Source organism: Wyeomyia smithii, chromosome 1 (genome assembly GCF_029784165.1).
Source record: "Wyeomyia smithii strain HCP4-BCI-WySm-NY-G18 chromosome 1, ASM2978416v1, whole genome shotgun sequence".
In the NCBI taxonomy this organism is placed as follows: Eukaryota; Metazoa; Arthropoda; class Insecta; order Diptera; family Culicidae; genus Wyeomyia; species Wyeomyia smithii.
Window position 1 is genome coordinate 128,346,922 of NC_073694.1, and position 22,798 is coordinate 128,369,719.

General features: G+C 38.7%; 1 protein-coding gene and 1 long non-coding RNA gene across 2 annotated transcripts in view; one reads left to right on the plus strand and one right to left on the minus strand.

The window, feature by feature from the left end:
• Positions 1-1,529: 1,529 nt before the first annotated feature.
• On the plus strand, positions 1,530-11,148 carry LOC129718501 (uncharacterized). The gene is made up of 5 exons (XR_008726931.1): positions 1,530-1,850; positions 2,241-2,441; positions 2,847-2,998; positions 3,058-10,056; positions 10,277-11,148. It is a non-coding gene; the product is annotated as an uncharacterized LOC129718501 (long non-coding RNA).
• Positions 11,149-12,262: 1,114 nt separating this feature from the next.
• The window catches only part of LOC129718488 (uncharacterized protein K02A2.6-like), a 333,122-nt gene continuing 322,586 nt past the window's right edge, over positions 12,263-22,798 (minus strand). The window contains exon 4 of the mRNA XM_055669302.1: positions 12,263-12,382. Coding sequence (XP_055525277.1) covers positions 12,345-12,382 — 38 coding nt within the window. The 3' untranslated portion in view covers positions 12,263-12,344. The remainder of the gene's footprint in view (positions 12,383-22,798) is intronic.

Here is a 22,798-nt window from a genome sequence, read left to right on the forward strand (position 1 = left end):
TTATGCTTTGCTGAATGAACAGCAAATTGTCATAGCTGACAACCAGCAAGTTGTATTATGTTTTACCGAACATGCAGCAAACGACCTGTAACTTTTATGCAATTGAGCATTACTGAATAATTAGCAAATTTCATTTTGCTGAACAGATTGCTGGAAGCACAGCACACCAAAAATCAGCAAAATTTTGGTGGTTTCCAGCAATGAAAATTTGATGTGCCGACTTTTTGTTGTTTTTCTGGTATCTATCCGCATTCTCTAGAGCAGCATGAATCAAATGACTTCACAAACAAATACATACAGGTAATGCCGAATTTCGTTTGAGGGGTTTGTGGATGCATTTTAACGCAGAAAGTAGAATTAATTGAAATAAAAACAAATGAAGCTTAGTATAAATGTAAACAAACAATATTTTAATCAATTGTCAGAGAAACAATATAAGTTTTGTGCCTTAATAATGCAACGTAGAGCTATGCCTATTCTTGAAAGTATTTGAGAACACGTTATTATTGAGCACTCCTTTTTGGCTTTAAATGTGTGGCTTAAGTAAAACAAATGTCGAATTTGGCCCTATGCTGCGTTTGGCTCAGATTTTGACAGTTCGTTTGGCTCACAACATTCTCTCTATCTTTTTCTCCATCTAAAGCCTGTAGTACACTCTTTGTCTAATGGTCAAATTTTTGACCTTCTGACATAATGGTCAAATTTATTTGACATCATGGTTGTTGTTTGCCCGTGTTTGCCTCATGTTAAAATTGCAGAGTGACAAATAATTATCTTCGACCAAATTTTTATCTGTCAAAAAGTGCCAAATATTTGACGCTTGGTCAAAGAGTGTAATACAGGCTTAAGTTTTGCTAGTGCAAATAGACTTGTGCGATACTTATACTGACAGTGGCAGCTTTTCAGTGGTTCCAGCTCGTATCAACTAGCTGGCATCTCCATCCGATTTGCTTTGCTTTATCGCAGCCAACATCGCAGCGGTTCTACGATGTGTGGGCTCCACTGACGCTGACAGACAGCATAACATAGCGTATCAAAAGTGGCGGTGATCTCGTGTACACATTGAGATGTTAGCCCTTGTAACATGTCAGCTAGCTGGTCCGTATGCATAAAAGAATATCGATACCAATATCGCGTTTTCCAGTATCGATACGGTCGAGTATCGGACGCTTGTGTATCGATCCAAAAAATTGAAACATCGTCTCAAAAGTATCGATATTTCCGATACCGATACAATATCGCCCATTGCTAGTCTATAAACCACACTGAACCAAGTTGCCAGGCCGTAAGTGAATGATTCATCATTCAGAATTATCAGATTATGCAAACATCGATAATCATATGAAATATTCGAGTGAAAGATTCATATTTTGAAGGATGCCAACCGACATTCAAAGCAAATGAATTCAAGAACAGATGTGAGTGAAAATCATCCACGAGAGCCCCATAGCGAAAATCATGCAATACCTGATTTCATTTACTTTGATGTTGGATTCATTTTCCTTTAGTTCGGAAATTGACAACCGGGAACTTATAATTTGAGTTGCGAGCGTTGCGGTTGCACTTTTTCACTCGGCTTTGGTTTAGGTTACAATAATTGTTTTTAATTTCGATTCTACTGATAAATAAAAGTGGTTTCACCCGTGAATTGTTTGAAATAGAGAAAAGCAAATAAGTGTGTGAGTTAGTTAATGGTAAATAAACCTATAGCATTGTTTTTTTTATTTGGTGTTGCCTTCTGTCAGGCAGTTGGCTGAGGCCCATAAATAGCATTGATTTATTTTCAACGACACATTTTGAAGCAAGAATATCGACGGCTTACAAAATAGTCCTTGCTCCAATCAGTTTCGGTAAGTTCCTTTGACTACCTTGATTACACAGTCTGTTGGGCTCACTAAACAAAACTGCAAGAGCCCTATTTTATATGCAATTAGAACGTTCCTGTGTTTCCTATAATATTCCATTAAAAGTATAATTGTTACTCTCGGTTGACTGTGCTTTCATATGCGTTTTCTAAAACCTCTGAGAACATTTCTTGTAATGACGATCCCGAAATAGATATTTAAGTTTTTTAAGGCTAAAATACAAACTTGAAAAGCAAACGATAACTGGTCGACAAAAGCGAAAAAATTTGCGCCAAAACTGAAAATAGTTTCCCTTAAAAAATTATAGCTTTTTAATCATTCCCCGAATGTTGTTACAAAACTAACAACATATTCACCATAATTTTGATTTTTTAGATTACGTATTATGTTTCTGTAGCATCCCCTGAACGGTGAAATCCCGGTGGAAGCATTCATCAAGCATATAAACGATTGAAAGGGACCATCACTAAAAGGCAAGATAGGGAATTACTTCGTACTACCTGTTGAAGAAGCCTGAAGTGTGGTGATATTTTAATAAAATATCCCCACTATAAAAAGGAGCTCGGATATCAACTGGTAAGTAAGCAACATTTTTCGCCGAAAGTAAAACATTATCTATTTAGTTGAAAACTGGTTTTATCGTCTAGCGACAAGCGATTTTTTTCTTAACTACACGTTATACATACTGTCGGAAGCAAGGTGCTGTTTAATCCATCCGATGCATGACTTCCGACACAATGTATAACGTGTAGTTGAAGAGAAATATGGATTATCACTAGTCGATGAATTCGGTTTTAAACTGATACATAATATTGCTCACTGAAGAAGATTCACATCAATTAGAATCTGTCGTTTTGAACTGTGTGAAAATTTCACAGTATTTTTATTTCATGGCCAGAATAGCAAATCTCAAACATTTATTTTGGCAGTTTGCTGTTGAAATAATCGAATGAGTTTTGATGGTTCACTTCCATGTTCCAGATCGATGAAGATTACCGTGATTTAGGATACAAAGAAATAAGAGCTAACTGGAAAAATATAATCGACAAATTATGGACGTATGTCATATTGAAAGTTCGAAGCCAGAACTCTTGTTGTGCTGGAATTTATGAATCGTTCAAATCAATCTGAAGGTAAGGATTATTATTAATCAATCACATTTACACTTGATTTTTGTTTTTCTTCATTTTAGATGCTCTCATTTGTTGCTTTTTAATTCAACTCACTAGGCTTTACACAAAAGCCTAGTAAAGTTACAAAGATCATGAGACCAGCAATTCTAACCGCACAAGAGGATGCGCTAATGTGTGCTGGTAATCTAGACTCTGCGCATGAGTCCAATTGTCGACTTCAGGAGTTTATCAAGGAGAACGTCTTTCTTTTAAAAAGGGTTAGATTCCTCGAGTTATCTTAACCGACGTGCAAAGGTCCTTTTCGCATTCGAAAGGCTTAAACACGCAAGGGACAACCTCTGAAATCTAACGTTCGGATCAAGAAAGATCTACGCGAGTTCGATTTTGCTAGTGGTATGATTTTATTTGGTAGCAAATCGGGTATATATACAAAATTTACAAATTCGAATCTTATGAACTATGCCTACGTATGGAAGAGAAAATGAGAGAGAAGATTCTCCGAATCTTCGTAAGGGAACAAATAAGAACGCGACAGAATTTCCATTTGCCTAGTCAGGTCAAATTTGCCTTCCCCTAATCCGGTACCTGAACGGGAAAAAGGTTTCGAACGTTATCGGCTTTCTTTACACACGCCTACGACAACATTCATTCAGATAGTTACAATGTTTACAAAGCGCCGGATTTGCATTCCCTATTTCCCTACTTAAGATGATAATGCGTACGCAGACGCGCCGGCTGATAATAGGACTTATCGCCCTTTTCTTTGAGCATTACTCGTCCATAATTCGCATAGTCATTGACGCTGGCTAAACCTAACAGACTAAGAAAACAGAACAGAAAATAGACCGCTTACGATTAGTGGCCTCGCACGGATCTAGAAATTCTATACCTGCTTCTAATCTAGCACCCGCACGAAGGGTCGGTCGGGGATTATTTATGTAGCAATCTCCTCTATGACGGGAACCTATTTGCGATTATTAAATCTATTCTAATTCCTTTTATAAGAACAATAATTAATGAGTTGCTGAATGACTATATTGTCAAGTTCTAAATAATGCGTTTGCTACATTCTGGGCCCCATAAATCTACTAAGATTTATCAAAAAACTATTACGCATTATTTCAAAATTATACATCTTCTCAAAGTTAACATATTGCATTTACGGTTCAAATAAATTACTAACATATTACTACACTTCATCTTCTGTGGTGTGTTTCGCAGCCGTGTAGCGTCTTCTGGCGGTCTCCTTAATTCACGATTAGCCATGACTGTATCTAACGTAGATATACATTGCTGCTATCGCTATTTTCAGTGGCAGTATCGTAGGCTTCCCAATCGAGACAAATAGTTGAATGTTGTGGACAGTTTTTTCTGCCATCTCTATGTTGATCGCATCACGCCGAATTCGTCAAAAAACGGATTCAACTTAATTGGGAAGGATCATTCCTGTACAATGTATTTCGATGTACCTCAGATGAGCGGCTTTGAAATTTATTCTCTTCTGCCATAATCTGATGATAAATTTGGTAGTGTAGTCTCCGCCAATCGGAGAAATCGTTTTTATTTACGAGGTCACACTCGCCGTTGAATAAGGTTTCTTCTATTTCTGTAACAGGTTGATTACCGGGTAACGTTCAACCGTCGAACCGTAATTCGAAGTGTTTTGGCTCATTATACCATTTAATTTCTCCGACATATTCTATAGTAGCCTCATCTGCCGTATTGTTTTCAGACTATACCCAACGCCATTGATCTTTGGCAGTGGTATCCAATATTTCGCCGACTCGGATGTTAATGTATGATGGATATTTTCTTTTCGTATTTGTTACCCATGCTAGCACTGTCTTCGAATCTGTCCATAATGTTGCAGATTTTATGTCCAGACTTATTTTTTTTTGAACGACGTCTAATAGCCTTGTCCCCATGACTGCCTCATGGAGTTCCAGACGTGGAATAGATAGTGGTTCAATTGACACAGCTTGTTTTAGCTGTTATTAACTGCGTATTGATTCCAAAGCTTGTTTCAGTTCTAGCATATACACAAGCTGCAAGTGCCTTTTCAGAGGTGTCAACGAAAACATGTAACTTTATCGGAGCGTGCTCTGTTAGAATGCATCTCGGGATCGATAAGCCTTCCGCTTGTTTGAGTTTACGTAAGAAGTTCAGCCATTGATTATACAGCTCATCCGGAACAAGTATATCCCATTGTTTGGAATATGTGTGTAGTTCCTGCATTAGTATCTTACCATGCACAACTAAATGAGAAATTAGACCCAGTGGATCGTAAATACTCATAAGCAAGGATAATACTTGTTTCTTCGTAGGTATTTCGTCAATATTGAAGATTCCTGCTCCTTTATCATTATGATTAAATCGGTAACTTAGCATGTCTCTACTGGTGTTCCAATACACACCTAATACCTTCTCAATTTGAGATTTCTTATCTTGGAACGGTTTTATATCAGCGCATAACCGTCTTGTTACAGGTATACTTCTCAGCAATTCAGTATTATTCGAAGAGAAGTTTCTAATATGGAAGCCTCCTTACTGATGAATTTCGGTTACCTTTTGTACAAGCTCCTTTGCCTTTTTTGGATCCCAAAAACTATCAACGTAATCGTCGACGTAATGTTGTTTTATTATTGCATTTATGGCTTCAGGAAACTGTTCCAAGTATCTCTCTGCGTTATGGTTTTTTACAGCTTGCGCGCAGTACGGTGAACAAGTCGAGCCAAAAGTCATGACTTGCATGACGTAAATATTCGGTTTTTTACTACTGTTGCAGTCGCGCCATAAGAAACGTTGCGCATTTGTCTTCACGGCGTATTTTCACTTGATGGAACATCTCCACATACAGGTATTTTTCCTTCTCGAATTCATAGAAGAGTCCCAAATAATGAAGTCAGTTGATCTGGACCGGGCAGCAACATTGAGTTCAAAAAATACTCCATTTACTTTTGCAGCTGCGTCGAAAACTTATCTTGGCTTCGGTGGCAACTTGTTTTGTTGAAAACGATGAAGTGCGGAAGATAATTTAAAGTTGGAAGTTTCGTAGCAATTCCTGTTGATTGAGCTTACGAATATATCTTTCTTCTTCTTCTTAGATTTTTACCCACGGAAGAACTGTTTAAGAGGCTGACCAAAATACTGTTCTAATAACGTTCAATCGTATTTCGGCCTCAATAGCGTTTACTGTCTTCAAAGCGTGTTGTTGCAATTCCGATGGGTCGAGTTTATCTATAGAATACTTTAGTTTTATAATCATCGAAGGTATTGGCTTAACTTCATATAGTTCAACCTTTCAACGTGTAATCACTAGCACTTTTTATATTTGTGGATATCTTCTTATAATTTCACTGCCTTTAATTCACAGGCAGACTTCGGTTACTTCTGACAATTTTACTTCAAATTCTCCGCAGATGAGAAGCTTTTTGTTGTCGCTTTCAATTCTTCTTAATGTACTACGGCGATAGAATCATTTTTTTCGCTCAATAATTTTTTCTATAACTTCTATGTTGAAGATTTTAACTTTTATTGATGTCTCATCGTTTCTCCAATTTAAAAACGAAACGCTTGCAAAGTTTGTTGACAGCTTGATGAATTTTGATGTATTAGGGTTTGTTTTTTATTTTCCTTCAAAACATCCAAATTTGCAACCTTTACGGAAGGTTGCATAAGTATTCCTTTAGCATTCAAATTAGCAACCGTTGACCTTCAACGGTTCCACCAATTTATTCCATTCACTTCGTTCTTTTGCCGAAGATTTCAAATTTATACGTCTTCGATTCAAAAAAGTTAACTCTTGAACCTTTTTCCAACGAGTTTTAACAAGTTTGAGAATCCTCGATTTATTATGCCATGTAAGTTTTTCAATAACCTTCTTCGTAGTTTCATCGACTGAACTTGCATTGCATTGTATCCAGCGCCTTTCTTCGATGTCTTCCTGAATTCCATCAACTTTAACATTTATTAGCGATATGACGTTCTTGTTAACATCTTCATCCTGCGTTGAACATGTTTTAAATTTAGTGGATTCTAGCATCATTTTTTTCCTTGTTGATATTCTATTGCAGCTGAATATTCCAATATGTTCATCCTTTTGGCCAACTCGTCGTATCGTGTTCCAAAGCATGTCTGGAAACTTTCCAAATTGTTTCACCTTGTCGTTAGGTGATTCTGCAATTTCCGACGAATATTTTGGGCTTGAGATACATCCTAGCATTTTAATATTATTCGATAGGAATTTGCTTTTACTATTGAACCCATTTTCATAGAGGCTCTTGACAGCCGCGCTCAAAAGATGATTCTCGAGTTTTATATCCGCATTATGATGTTTAACTATTGCATTCTCTGCGTAGGAAAATTCCTCAGGACATTTAAAACCATTGCAGCTCCAAAATTTCATTGCTGCATCAAAGAATACATTGTCCTTCATGACAATTGTAAAATTTCGACGAAAATTCAATATCAAATGATCTTTTATCAATTCCACTGATCGTTGCTTCCGAGTAACGTAGTTATTCAAAACATCATTTCTGGCCACACACTGCTTTATAGTGTCTAAGTTGTTTTCAGCGTAGTTGTAGCTTACTATCGGTTTGTTGCGCCTAATTTTCCATGGTGATCCTGGAGCATATCTTCCGTTTTTGGAATTGATGGCATCTGCAGGTGATACTCTCGGTTTAATAATGTTACCAGGTCTTCGTTTTAAAACCGAAGGACATCTCAACAATTTATTATTGTTCGATGAGAGTTTTATGCCCTTATGTTCATTTACTTGATGAATTTTAGGGTCTTTCTTTTTACTTTTGAGCTTCCCTTTTTGAGAGCTTATCTCTGATTTTTGGCAATCTTGATAGCCTTGTTTTACTGGACATACTTTAGTGGCATTAGCTCGTGCAGGTTTCTTTTCCACAATCTTTGGGGAATTAACAAGAACCTTTCGCGGTTCTATTGATTCTTCAGAAATGTTTATTCTTTTAACTGCTTTGAATGTTTCTTCATTTCCTTTTAAAGGCTTTGGATTAGATTCGTGGTGATCAACTCTTTGGCGATTCCCGAAAATTACAACAGATGTTGTATCCTTGTCTTTGAGTGACTGTTCATCTTGTGCGCTTTTCCTGGCGCACATAGGAATTCCTGGCGGTTGTCTTGATCTCCGCCTCATTGCATGCGCTTCAACATGTGGTTTCAGCCAGTCGTTCAATTCATCTAAGTCTTTGACTTGAGACTTTTCCTTAGTCCAACAGATTTGTATGCCGAAAGAAAACTTTCCAATAATATCCTCCATCAGCTGAGGATTATTTAATAGGCGAATTTCATTCATGGCCTTTATACTAGACACAAATTTGTCTAGTGCATTGGAGCAACCCGTTAGATTCGAAGTCTTACGGATGTCATTGAGCAGGTTTTTATATTCCAACTCATCCTCGTACCGGGTGAGTTGATCCAAACATTCTGGATCTGCTAGCCTGTTCTCTCCTGGAACATGATTTGCTTCTTCACTAAAGCGAATCTGTGATGATTCAGTCTTCGTTTGATAAACTGAATACATCTTTCTTGCCATAGTTTCTCCATGGTCTTTAAATCTTTGCGATATCGTATCGCTGGTCTTTAAACATTGCATTATTGCAAGACCCATTTCGATGTTTGTGCATTTAACACAAATCCATCGTTCCTCAGGTAATGGTAGCCTTCTAAGGTGTCCACAGTTTAAATGAAATCTGCGATCGCACTCATCACATGCGACCATGTTTTCCTTAGAATCTTTCTCCTTGCACAAGCGGCAACTACCGTTAGGATTGTTAACAAAATAACTCATCGTTGAGTAATGAGGGCGGTAGCGGCTTTCTGATGATTTTTTCTGTGGCTTCGTAGGGTTGATCGTCCTGATGACTTCCAAGGTTGATCGCCGTAGAAAGAATCGTCGCAAGGTTGAAAGAAAGGACCGATACCAACTAGCTCCTCTCTGGAGTGACGCCAAATGTCGACTTCAGGAGTTTATCAAGGAGAACGTCTTTCTATTAAAAGGGTTAGATTCCTCGGGTTATCTTAACCGGTGTGCAAAGGTCCTTTTCGCATTCGAAAGGCTTAAACACACAAGGGACAACCTCTGAAATCTAGCGTTCGGATTTAGAAAGATCTGTGCGAGTTCGTATTTGCTAGTGGTATGATTTTATTTGGTAGCAAATCGGGTATATATACAAAATTTACAAATTCGAATCTTATGAACTATGCCTACGTATGGAAGAGAAAATGAGAGAGAAGATTCTCCGAATCTTCGTAAGGGAACAAATAAGAACGCGACAGAATTTCCATTTGCCTAGTCAGGTCAAATTTGCCTTCCCCTAATCCGGTACCTGAACGGGAAAAAGGTTTCGAACGTTATCGGCTTTCTTTACACACGCCTACGACAACATTCATTCAGATAGTTACAATGTTTACAAAGCGCCGGATTTGCATTCCCTATTTCCCTACTTAAGATGATAATGCGTACGCAGACGCGCCGGCTGATAATAGGACTTATCGCCCTTTTCTTTGAGCATTACTCGTCCATAATTCGCATAGTCATTGACGCTGGCTAAACCTAACAGACTAAGAAAACAGAACAGAAAATAGACCGCTTACGATTAGTGGCCTCGCACGGATCTAGAAATTCTATACCTGCTTCTAATCTAGCACCCGCACGAAGGGTCGGTCGGGGATTATTTATGTAGCAATCTCCTCTATGACGGGAACCTATTTGCGATTATTAAATCTATTCTAATTCCTTTTATAAGAACAATAATAAATGAGTTGCTGAATGACTATATTGTCAAGTTCTAAATAATGCGTTTGCTACACCAATCAAACCACATCCCAAATAGTCGTCGTTGGAGATGATTATACACCTCTACGAAGAGACAGTTCTATGTGTGAAACGTATACACAAAAATTGACAGCTGTATACCGATTTTCAAGATATGTTTCAAGCAATCTACAATTAAACGCTGCATAGCAGCGATATAAGCAGGAACATCGATATAAAACTGTCACGCACGAATAATATACAACCCCTGGTAAGCAACATTATTTGTTATATTTAAACTATTTGGTAAATGCCGGCTCGAAGAATTTATAAGTATTATATCTAGTTTTTTTGTAAAATATAGAGTTCCCCCAATATAGGCTTAGAACCTAGCTTGGTACTGTTTCTTCCTATAAATATACAACTTCTAAAATTAAAACTTAAGCCACGCAGTTATACAGGGTACTACAGATAGTTTTCATTATTTTTAGGAACCAGTTCCAGCAGTACATTCACAAAGATCTGCAACGGTTTTTGAGAGCTATGAGTTTGTTCAATCGTTACAGGATAATGATCGCATGGCACTGAATTTTCTGCTTGAGCTCTACAAACGTCGTAAAATAACACGAAAGGATATTCTCGATGTTCAATCTAGAGTCAGGGACTTGAATAGTCATCTTGAAGGCCTCATCAGTTCAGTAATATCGTTTCAAACTAACGACCCACTAACGCGTTTTGTTACTTTTTTTTTATCTATGTGTTTTGTTACTGATATCTCTCTACAAAAATTGTCTGCTATGTTTGATTTTATTGATACAGCGCACAAATTCTCGAAGTTTCAGAATCAGATCTTTTTGAACAGCCAAGAGTTTTTATCATTAAGAACATCATCAATTTAATCTTAATGGATATAGAACTTCAAATCAAAAAATTTCTCGAAACCGAAGATGTATCAATAGATATAATTACCAATATCAGCGAACTAATGCAAATATGAAATTGTTAAAACCACTCAGTCCATAACACTAAAACACAAAGTATTGTTTGGGAAACTTCGTAGCAGTAAGTCAAAAATTTATAGCAGAATTATATCAAATAATAGAATTGCTCAAATATTACGCATATGCGTCTAGATGGAAAGTTGACTGTTTAAACAATTATTTTTAGGCGTTTGAAATAGGCAAAAAAGCTAGATGAATTTTATGTCATTGTTATGAATATTTAAGATGGAGCACCTTTTACTATAGAGCAAATTGATAAAAAGTAATGTTTCGCAGGAAATTGTATTAATCTTTTGATTAAATAGGAAGCAGAAAACAAAAATTCAAAAATTTTTATATTGACATGGTTGATAATTCACAATAAAGGGGATTTGAAGTAAAATATGTCCGTTTTATTTCGATGTGATCGAAATCCTGAAACTGTAAGATATAATTTCTCTCTTCAACCTGTTCCAATTCCAAATAGCAGTGTGTTATGGTTTAAATATAAATTGTATAATCACTTAAGAACAACATGATGAGTCTGTAACTATTTCAATGAAAAACATACAGTTTGTTAATTTTTTCTTCCTTCGAATGAATGATGATCATCCTGTCTTTGAATTGTTCATCCTGTCTTTGAATTGTTCATATTCATCCTGGAGCTTACACAAAATCCGTATAGGGCTTCAATGAAGCAATAATCATACACTTAGGTGCGGCGAATTTGGTTCAGTGCAGAGTTTATCCAGCTTTTTACGCACCATAATGGCGGTCGCTATAATGCGTGTTCGTAATATGCGAACCTCTCTCTTACGTCAGATTTGTGATTTCTAACAAATTGGCAACACAAATGTTGCCAGATATATTTTTCTTTTGATAAATTGTATGAAAACTTCAAACTGACGTAAGCAGAGTTGTCAAAGTGGTGAATAACTTATTACGAACTTTGCATTATAGCATCCGCCATTATGGCGCGTAAAAAGCTGGATACATACACACAGAGTTTTTGTGTATATACACGCTCATTTTTTGTTACTCTAAAGTGAGTTAGATATCACCCACTTTTGAAAAAAGTGGAGGTTCCCTAGTTAGGGTACTATTACGGTTACTCACTTCTGAGTAAGGGTGACATACGTCAAAAACTGAGTAGAATCTACTCTGTTCATGCAAACCAGAAATTAACGAAAATGAGTACAAGTTACCCAGTTTGCCTAAATACGGAAATTTAATGATTTCTGTTTTTTGTAAATCTGACTCAATAAATAAAATAAATTCAGAACAATCAAAAACACAGATTTATGTTTCATCGAAACATTAGAAAATTTACTGAATCATTCCCGTGTCTTCATTGAATGCGGCACCCAACTGGTTGACAGTTGCCCGTGAACTGTGACTTACTTTTTTGTGCCAGATAATCCGTCATCATTCGTCACCTAATACTGCGAAGGATTTAAATTGTATCGATGAGCACTGTACATCGACACAAATGTTTCCGTTTGTTATTACGAATAAAAGTCCGGCTTTAAACGGCATCGTAGAACATACAACATGCGGTTGTTCATTTTGAAGAGATCTTTTAGGTGTTTTCAATTCCTCTGCAATACTGATGTTGGGCTGAAATTATTAATTGATTAAGAAATTATTGATTTGATGACAGATCAGATACTTACTGCTAGCCAACGAATAAAAAGCGACACCAATTGTTCTTCGGATACCGATAATATTGCTGTTGAAAACTTTTGACATATACATATACTCAGAGGTGAGTAAACATCATGGATAATAACTCAAACTTGAGTAAACATGGTAATTATGAAAATTTGGGTTAATGTTGAAAATTTGGGTTAATGTTTATTTAATAATGGGTAAAATTTCACCCATTTCCTTGTAACTATCTTGTAATATCTCCGGCTTCTCAGGGCGGACAGAAGGTCAATCCGAGGAGGAACAAAAGCACGTGGACAAAAGATTACCTTTTCAGGGCTACGGGGCTTTTAAACAAAAGAATATTATATCAAATGAATACTAATTTTATTACAATCTTTATACATTACGATTTGCAAAAGGGGAAAAGGAAAAAGGAAAAGTAAACCGTGTACCTGATGGTCGCAGTTGGGGTGCATCACCCTACATCTCGTCTAGCGTGGGTGGATCCGGCGGGCTTTACTTAATGCCACCTCGTGGCTGAATCCGCGATTCTGCTGCAGATGCAATTATTCGTAGATGGCGTTGATTAGGAAGATCATCGGACGATTAACAGCCGCCGGGCTCGATATCAAAGAGGGCGTCACGGGTGCGTTCTCGACGACAATCATCCAGGGGAAGGTGGGGTCTCCGGGTCGATGCCGCTGGCAATCGTACGTGCTACATGCAGTTGTCCGCGGGTAGTCCAACACTCCGCTTCAGCGCGGTCCCGCCCGAATTATCGAGCGAACCGCCCGAAGTCCAAACTCCTCTGCTGCACTATCACTGGTCCTGTCTTGCACTTTATCGAGCGAGCCGCCCGAAGTCTAAAACTCCTCTGCACTTTTTCGTCACCTTTTTATAATTAATAAAAAAATCACTTTATATTATACGACTACTAAGTTGGATGTCTGTTACCAGAAAGACGAAACTCTATGGGTTTTCCAGCGTATTTATACGCTAGCAATTTTGCCGACGGGAACTGCTGACTCATCTGACAGATGACAGTTACGTCAAATGTGCCGGGTTGCAGGCTGTCCGATGTTTACGGTTACTGTCGGAGTGGTTGGGAAGTGGTTTTAGGAGTGGGATTTTGGTGTGTCTTTAAATCAACTTCAATCGTATACTTAATTATAGATTTTTGAACGATAATTTTTTGAAACAGTATTTACATTCAAATTTCTAGACTTATAAGAAAAATATAATTAAAGAAAAGTAATTTAAGTGCATTGTGATCTACAACGGAGGTTACAATTTTCCCCGGGCCGGGGTAAAAAAAAAATAGCGACTTCTATTTTTTTTTTTGCATTAAGCTGTGGGCCTACTTCTCCACGAATTACGACTCAATATGTGGTAGTGACTTTTCCCTTCGCTGGAGTTCTTCTACATCATATTTGCTAATCTCGGGGAGTGAGACTCGCCATTAGGATACATTTTCGCTATTATAAGCTCTATGGGCCTGCTTCTTCCGAAGTTCCGACGGAATATAAGGCAATGATTTTTCCCTAGGGGGAGCTCTTTTCCCTTATATTAGGCAGATCTTGAGGAGTGAGACTCGCCATATTTTTGTAATTGGTTTGAATGGGCCTACTTCTTCCAGAATTGTGGCGAAATATAAGGCGATGATTGTTTCCACTGAAGGAGCTCTTTCACTTCATATTAGACACATTTCTGGTAGTGAGACTCGCCATTGGGAAGCTAATCCGCCACAAGCTCTCAGGGGCCTGCTTCTTCCAGAGATTTGACGAAATGTAAAGCAGTGATTTTTCCTCAAGAGGAGCTCTTCTGCTACACATTAGACTGATCTTTGGGAGTGAGACTCGCCACAATTGCTTAAACATGGATATATTAATTCTTTTAAAATCGAACTCATGAATCTGGCTATCAGGGTTCGTCAGAAAAAACGTCATTTTACAACACCGCAACTACCGATAAACTAACAACGAACAATGATTTACAGTCAACCCTTGGTGACTAAATTTATTTATGTTTATTAATGGGGAAGATAGAATTTTATTTTAACTTCTTCTTGTCCTTGTAACAATCGCGAGATATTTTCTCATTCATCCATCTTCATTCACTGGTACCGGTCCATTCACTTCTCCTTTTCGTTCGTGCTCATTCATACCTTTTCCGTCGAAATTGTACGTAATTGTGATTCTAGGGCACCTCTTTATGAAATATTTAAATAAACCTCTGGTTTCTTTATAAAACATTCTTAAATTTTGCTCGAGACTTTTTATTCAAGACTTGGTGACTAAATTTATTTATGTTTATTAATGGGGAAGATAGAATTTTATTTTAACTTCTTCTTGTCCTTGTAACAATCGCGAGATATTTTCTCATTCATCCATCTTCATTCACTGGTACCGGTCCATTCACTTCTCCTTTTCGTTCGTGCTCATTCATACCTTTTCCGTCGAAATTGTACGTAATTGTGATTCTAGGGCACCTCTTTATGAAATATTTAAATAAACCTCTGGTTTCTTTATAAAACATTCTTAAATTTTGCTCGAGACTTTTTATTCAAGAATATCGAAAATACTTTCGCCGCATTTAGAGCGCGTTCACAAAGTATATCGAAAATATAATTCAACCCTGAAATCGGGCTCCGTTCAGATACTGGTTTGTCGACTCTCTCGACCAACATAAACGACACACTTCATGACACCATCTCAGTTATGTTTGATTATTTACATTGTTTGATGTGCACGATGTGGTTGCAGGTAAGTGTAAAATTAGTTAATTTTTGATATTGTTTTTCGTTTTAGGGTTTTCAGCAGTTGGCGGTTGTTAATGAATGTTTTCCTCTAGTGAATTTACCCGTTTCAGCCGGGTTTCACGTGAGTCGCGGGCCAGATACCAACGTTTTTTCCGGACAAATCCTCTAGTTCGTAGGACGACGAACCAATTTTCCTTTTTATTTTACATGGAATGTACTGCCGCCCAAGCTTGGAATTGTAACCCTCTGCCGCGTTGGAGGCTTTCATATTCTTACGGTATACTAGTTGCCCTGGTGCAAAAGATTTTGCTGCTCGATTATGCCGGAGGTTATATTTGCCCCGGTTTATTTCGTAAGATTTAACCAGGCTCTTTCGTACTATGTCGTATGTTTTTCCCAGCAGTTGTTTACGTTTCTCCTCCCTATCATTTTTTGTGGGTGTTTCGTCATGTCTAGCAAGGCGATGATCGGTTCCTTGTTCCGACAGCTCGTGCCCGTGAATGATAAAGTAAGGTGAAAACCCGGTCGAAGAATGAATACTAGTGTTGAGCATTAATTCGATTTCGGGGATTTTACTGTCCCAAGCGCGTTGGTCTTCCTTAACATAGGATCGGATAGCCGTGTTTATAGTGCGATTTACCCGCTCTACAGGATTCGCCTGTGAGTGATAACGGGAGTTTAGCCAGTGTTTGATTCCGAAACTATCAATAAGGTCTTTAAAATGCTTCGAAGTGAAAGTGCTACTGTTATCAGAAATAATCACTTCTGGAACAGAGTTTCTATAAAACCATTGATCTTTCAGAATTGAGCACATCGCTGAGCTGTCTAGTTTTCTCACAGGGTGAATCATGACCCATTTTGAAAAATAATCGGCTATGACTAGTAAGTATTGATTGCCTTTCCGACTGCGGGGGAGTGGCCCAATAAAGTCTATGGATATAATTTGCCGAGGACCGTCAGCGGAGCGCATTTTACCCATTTTCGGTGTTACTGGCACGAACGGGGGTTTGATTTCTTTACAGGTCTGGCAATTTTGTATGTACGCGCGGACATCGGCGGTCATCTTGGGCCAGTAATATCGTTTGCGTATCCGAGCTAGTGTCTTATCATATCCTGTGTGTAGAATATCGTCGTGGTTACTTTTTATTATGTCTTGTACATCGCGAAGGTGTGGAACTAGTTTCCATTCGAACCGGCTGTCGTAAGGCTGGTCTTTGGCAGTAACAAACTTATATAAACTACCGTTCTCCACCTTAAAATTGACATACTCATCAGGTTTGTTTAAAACTTTATGCTTCATGGAGTTGTACCACGAGTCAGCGGTTGTGTCTTGGACCGAAGCAATGCTTCGTGACAGGGCATCGGGAACAACGTTGTCTTTTCCTTTCCTGTGTACCACTGTCATGTCGTATTGCTGTAGGTCCAAGCTCCATCTGCTACATCGTGACCCAACCTTCCACTTCGAGCTCAGTATATGCGTCAGCGCGGAGGAATCCGTTACCAAGGTGAAGTGGTATCCCTCTACGTATCCGCGAAATGCGTCTATAGAGAGTAATGCGGCTAATGCTTCTTTCTCCGCAGCGTGGTAATTTCGCTGTGGTGTGGTAAGTTTGTGCGAGTAGTATGCTATAACTTTTTCTCCTTCCTCTTGCTGTTGTGTTAGGACACCAGCAACAGCAACGTCGCTAGCATCCGTTTAAATGATAAATTTTTTTTGAAAATCAGGGCTACCCAGTATTGGAGCTGATATTAGCAGTTCTTTAATGGCACAAAATGATTCTTCTGCTTCATTTGTCCATTTGATAGATTTAGTTGCGGACTTCAAAAGTTCTGTCAAGGGCGCGGTTATACCGCTGAAATTAGATATGAACCTTCGATAATAGTTGGCCATTCCCAAAAATCTGCGAAGTTTTGTGACGGTGGAGGGTCTTTCATACTCCACAATGGGTTTAATTTTGTCGGGATTTGTTCGAAGTCCGGCCGTGCTTAGAAGGTATCCTAGAAAAGGAACTTCTGAGACACCAAACTTAGATTTTTCTAAATTAATGCATAATTTTGCTTCATTTAGTCGGCGGGCTACTTCTTGCAGAAGCTGAACGTGATGTTCAAATGTCTCCGTGACCACGATTATGTCATCAAGGTACACGAAGACATATGGTTCCAACATCCCGTGTCCCAGAACCTTATCCATGAGCCGAGCTAAGGTGGCGGGGCTGTTAACCAGTCCGAAAGGCATTCGTGTGTACTGAAACAGCCCCTTTCCTTGAACGCTAAAGGCGGTATATTTTCGAGAGGATTTCTCAAGAGGCACCTGCAGGAAGGCTTCAGAAAGGTCAATCGTTGATAAATATTTGGCTTTAGGAAGTTGGCTTAGAATTCTACAAGGGTGTGGCAAGGGAAAAGCATCGCGCACGGTGCGTTCGTTAATTTTTCGTGCGTCTAAACACAAGCGCACTTTGTTTGGCTTTATTACGGGCACGCAGTTGAGTGACCACTCGGAGTGGCTTCGCTCGATTATTCCTGCATTTAACAACCGTTTTAACTCGTCAGCTACTAAAGACTGCGTCTTAGGGGACATCACATAAGGGAATTGTCGGACAGGGGGTTTATTTTTCCACTCTTCTTGAATGGAAATCTGGTGCTCCGCCAGTGGGGTCATTGATAAGCACCCTGGGCGTGCGGGGAGAAAAAGCTGTTTTACCTGATTCATCGTTTGTTGCTCTGTAGATGATAAAGCTACAGGTTGTATTTGTGTGTCATTAACAGTTTCGTCGGCTGTGTTAAATAAAGCACAGTCTTGAATCGTGGGTTGAATATGAAATTTCTCCCAGAAATCCATGCCACATAATACGCTTACTGTTAAATTATGAACTACTAAGGTCGGAATTATTTTAATATTGTTATTAAAAGAAAAAGGTAAGTCTATTAGGCCAAGAATGTCTAACCGTTCCCCGTTAGCTGTGCGTAGCACGATTGGTTTTTGGAGAGACTTCAATCTTTTAGCGCTAAATCTGGAAAAAACTGAGTTATTGATTAGGGTCAAGTTACTACCGCTATCTAGTAGAGCTTGAATTTTCCGCCCATACAACTTGACAGTAATAAAGGGTCGGTTATCACCCGAATTAGGATAGGAAATAGATAAAACGATGGGATCTTTATCATAGATATCTTCAGTTGCTGGTTCAAAAAGGGCAGGCACATCCGTCGTCTTCTTATACGCATTTATTGAGGAAAATTCAGCGAGCGGCGGTTTTCGCTCGCTGACAACGCGTTTTTTATACAGTAGGGGCAGTTGTTGGTGGGGTAGCCACGGAAACCGCAGTTTTCGCAAATTACACCTCTTGGCATCCTACAATTATTCAACTGGTGACCATATTTGCCACAGTTAAAGCACTGATTGTAAGAGGGTGGGCGATGAGAATCGATAAGGGTTTCTAAGGTAATCGGGACACGACTTTGACCCGACGCGGAATAGGTTGGTTGATTGTTCTGGAAGATGATTTTGGACTGATTCTGTGAGGAGCCAGAAGAATTTCTTGACTGATTTCTCTGACTGCTTTGTTGAGTTTCCGAGGTTGCTTTATTCGATTGCTGAGTGGCGGACACCTGTTTGCTCTTCTTCGTAGTCGCGTTTTCGACCACGTGTACCGCTTTCTCCTCGTCAAAAACCTTGGAGTAAGCAGGGTACAGCAGCGCGTCAACTTTCTTAGCCGCTGAAACTAAACTTGCCAAATCAATGATAGTGACAAAAGCTAGCTGCTTTTTATATTCCAACCTCATGTTCTGCTCTAAGATTTTGAGCTTTTCATATTCACTTAATTGTGCACTCATGGTGCGGAAAAGTTTTTCCATCTCATGATAAAACTCATGGAAAGATTCATTCCTGTTTTGATTCCGTCTGTAGATTTTCTTTTTAATTAAGGCATCTAAGTCGGGATGCATGAAAGTGCGTTTGAGTTCCCAAACTAAGTGCTGCCAATTCATCAGCAGTCCTGATGTTCGCATGGTCATATACCATTTTAAAGCGGCACCGGAAAAGAGATGAACGGCCGACTCAAACAGTTCAACCTCACTCGTTTGTTCTGCTAAAGCTAAAGCTTGTAGAAATTCAAGGAACTCGTTTAATTTGAGACCTTGGTCCTCGCCGTCATATTTCTTGATCGACCATTTAGAGACCGGTAGGCTTCTACGAAAATGGTTCGATGTTGGTAACGCAAACAATGAAGATGGTGTCGGGTTAGGTACAGGGTTAAAACGGCTTTGAGGAAGGGCACCTATCGGGTGTTGGTAAAATGTGCTCAAATTTGGTAGACCATTTATTCCTCTGGTTGCCGGAACAAACCCAGGATAGTGGTTCGAGTACAAGGGTTGCTGAACTTGTGGTGTGTTAACTGAAGAATAGTTATGAAAGCAGTTCGTACTGCTTGGAATTGGTGCTGTTTGGGATGTAATAGAACAGGTTGTCTGACTTTTTTGCTGGGAGGCTGGAATGGGATTATGGTGACACGTGACAGAAATTAGGTTGGTGTTGTTCCCTTTCACTAGGTTATTTGACCATTGCTGGTTTGCATACTGTTGGTAATTGAGGCTTGAGTTTAGAATTGTTTGAGTGCTGCTATCTCGACTGCAAGCTTTTTCTGCGAGCTGTTGTTCAAGTTCCCTAATTCGTTCTTGCATCGACTGAATCAAATTTAAAACACTTGGAGGTAAACTATTTCCCTTGCTTTGATTCTCGAAATCTTTTTTCGCTGAATCGCCGTCCAGAATTAAATCTTCATCTGTTGTTTCACTGTCACTTCCTCCCACATTATCTTGTTTATCTGTCAGGGTTTCCCTAGATTCTGGATAGAAGTATAGTTCTAGATTTTCCACGCAATTAACAAGTAAAGAATTTAACTTTTCAGTACTGGTTGGATCTTGTGTGTTCTTGAGTAACTGATAAAATTTATGACCTAAATGCAACAGTCTTGATTTGCATTTGGCCTTCACAAATTTGTCGCCACCAACAACGAGGCTTAAGACTTCAGCTAATTTTTGGTCGCCTATTTCGATTTCCTGCTCCAAGACTACTTCTAACTGCGCGATAAAAACTTTATTCTCTGCTCTTTCCCATTTCAGGTGCTCTCTCAAGCTCCGACGCCTTCTAGAAAATGAAGGATCGTCACTAATAACGATTTGTCTTATTGTTAGTTCGAACAATAATTCATCTTCCAGTAAATGATCCACGGACATATCATGGTACCACCCTAGAATCACATCTGTCGACGGGTTATCATTTCCCGTTGCTTCACTCATTTTAAAATTATTTCTACGATGCAATGTGACGAAATTAAATAAATTCTTTATAATAACGATTACGCTAACACTGGATACTAAATCAAAATCACTGTTTCGTTGATAGTTATCGGTAATATGGGGGAAAATGTAGCATATTTATAATTCTCATCATCCGAAATGATAATTCGATTCACTTTTATCAAATTTATAGAAGGATATATCACACTTATAATTTGAAAAATATTGAATATAGGAATTAGGGTCGCTAATTGCGATTCCTCCCGGAGCTACGAGAAAAAGGGTTCCAACTTTTGGTTAAAAATTTGGAAACCTTTTTGTTCTCTTTTATTTTGCGTTGGGCGCCAATTGTAACTGTCTTGTAATATCTCCGGCTTCTCAGGGCGGACAAAGGTCAATCCGAGGAGGAACAAAAGCACGTGGACAAAAGATTACCTTTTCAGGGCTACGGGGCTTTTAAACAAAAGAATATTATATCAAATGAATACTAATTTTATTACAATCTTTATACATTACGATTTGCAAAAGGGGAAAAGGAAAAAGGAAAAGTAAACCGTGTACCTGATGGTCGCAGTTGGGGTGCATCACCCTACATCTCGTCTAGCGTGGGTGGATCCGGCGGGCTTCACTTAATGCCACCTCGTGGCTGAATCCGCGATTCTGCTGCAGATGCAATTATTCGTAGATGGCGTTGATTAGGAAGATCATCGGACGATTAACAGCCGCCGGGCTCGATATCGAAGAGGGCGTCACGGGTGCGTTCTCGACGACAATCATCCAGGGGAAGGTGGGGTCTCCGGGTCGATGCCGCTGGCAATCGTACGTGCTACATGCAGTTGTCCGCGGGTAGTCCAACACTCCGCTTCAGCGCGGTCCCTGGTCCTACCAATCACTTTATCGAGCGAGCCGCCCGAAGTCCAAACTCCTCTGCTGCACTATCACTGGTCCTGTCTTGCACTTTATCGAGCGAGCCGCCCGAAGTCTAAAACTCCTCTGCACTTTTTCGTCACCTTTTTATAATTAATAAAAAAATCACTTTATATTATACGACTACTAAGTTGGATGTCTGTTACCAGAAAGACGAAACTCTATGGGTTTTCCAGCGTATTTATACGCTAGCAATTTTGCCGACGGGAACTGCTGACTCATCTGACAGATGACAGTTACGTCAAATGTGCCGGGTTGCAGGCTGTCCGATGTTTACGGTTACTGTCGGAGTGGTTGGGAAGTGGTTTTAGGAGTGGGATTTTGGTGTGTCTTTAAATCAACTTCAATCGTATACTTAATTATAGATTTTTGAACGATAATTTTTTGAAACAGTATTTACATTCAAATTTCTAGACTTATAAGAAAAATATAATTAAAGAAAAGTAATTTAAGTGCATTGTGATCTACAACGGAGGTTACAAAGAAGAAAATTCATTTCTCAAAATGAGTGATTTTGTTCCCAGTTTTTGACGTTTAATCGGTTTACCCGTTAATGGGTAAATCGAGTTTACCCACTGAATGGGTTGGCTCACTGTTTGGCGAAATGGTTGAAAAAGTACCCATTAATGGGTTTTCGACTCTCACCGTGTAGACTCTGCTATAAACCAGAGTCTATGTTTATAATAAGAGTCCCGCAAAGATGAAACCAAATCAGTGTCAAACGAGGGTACCAATCGAGCAATGTAAATAAACAAGGTGATAATGTTAGGGGTGGATGAAAAGTGTTGTAATTGAGCGTAATAAAGAATATTTGTTCTTCCGAAGTTTTACTTACACATTTTAATCCAACATTAAACCTGTACACTATTTCACTTAAATTTAACAAAACATCACCGGTGTAATCTTTCAAAACTATGTACCTTGTGAAGAATTTCAAAATATGATATTCGCTTATGCATGGTGAAAACAGAACTGTATAATTCTTGGCAACAAACGGCACAAAAACTGTGTTGCCGAAACGATAGATTTTCTCTTTGCGCGACTCTATATACACGCTCGGCCGTTTTTACTCTAAATTGGGTAAATTTTGACTCAATTTCGTTAAAAGTGGATCTACCCTAAACAGAGTAACCATGTAGTTACTCATTTTTGAGTAGCATAGATAAATGTCAAAAACTGAGTACTACTAACTCATTTAAAAAAAAGCATGAATTAGCCAAACTGAGTAACTGTTACTCAGTTTCGTTAATTTGACGTTAATTTGTTCCCTCACAACTGCAGCACACACTTATTTGACTTGTGGCTCATATATCGAAGAGCGGATTATTATTTTATTGTAAACTATTCGTTGCAGTACTTTAAAAACTAAATCCATGTACGAATAAGCGAAACAAACAGGGAAC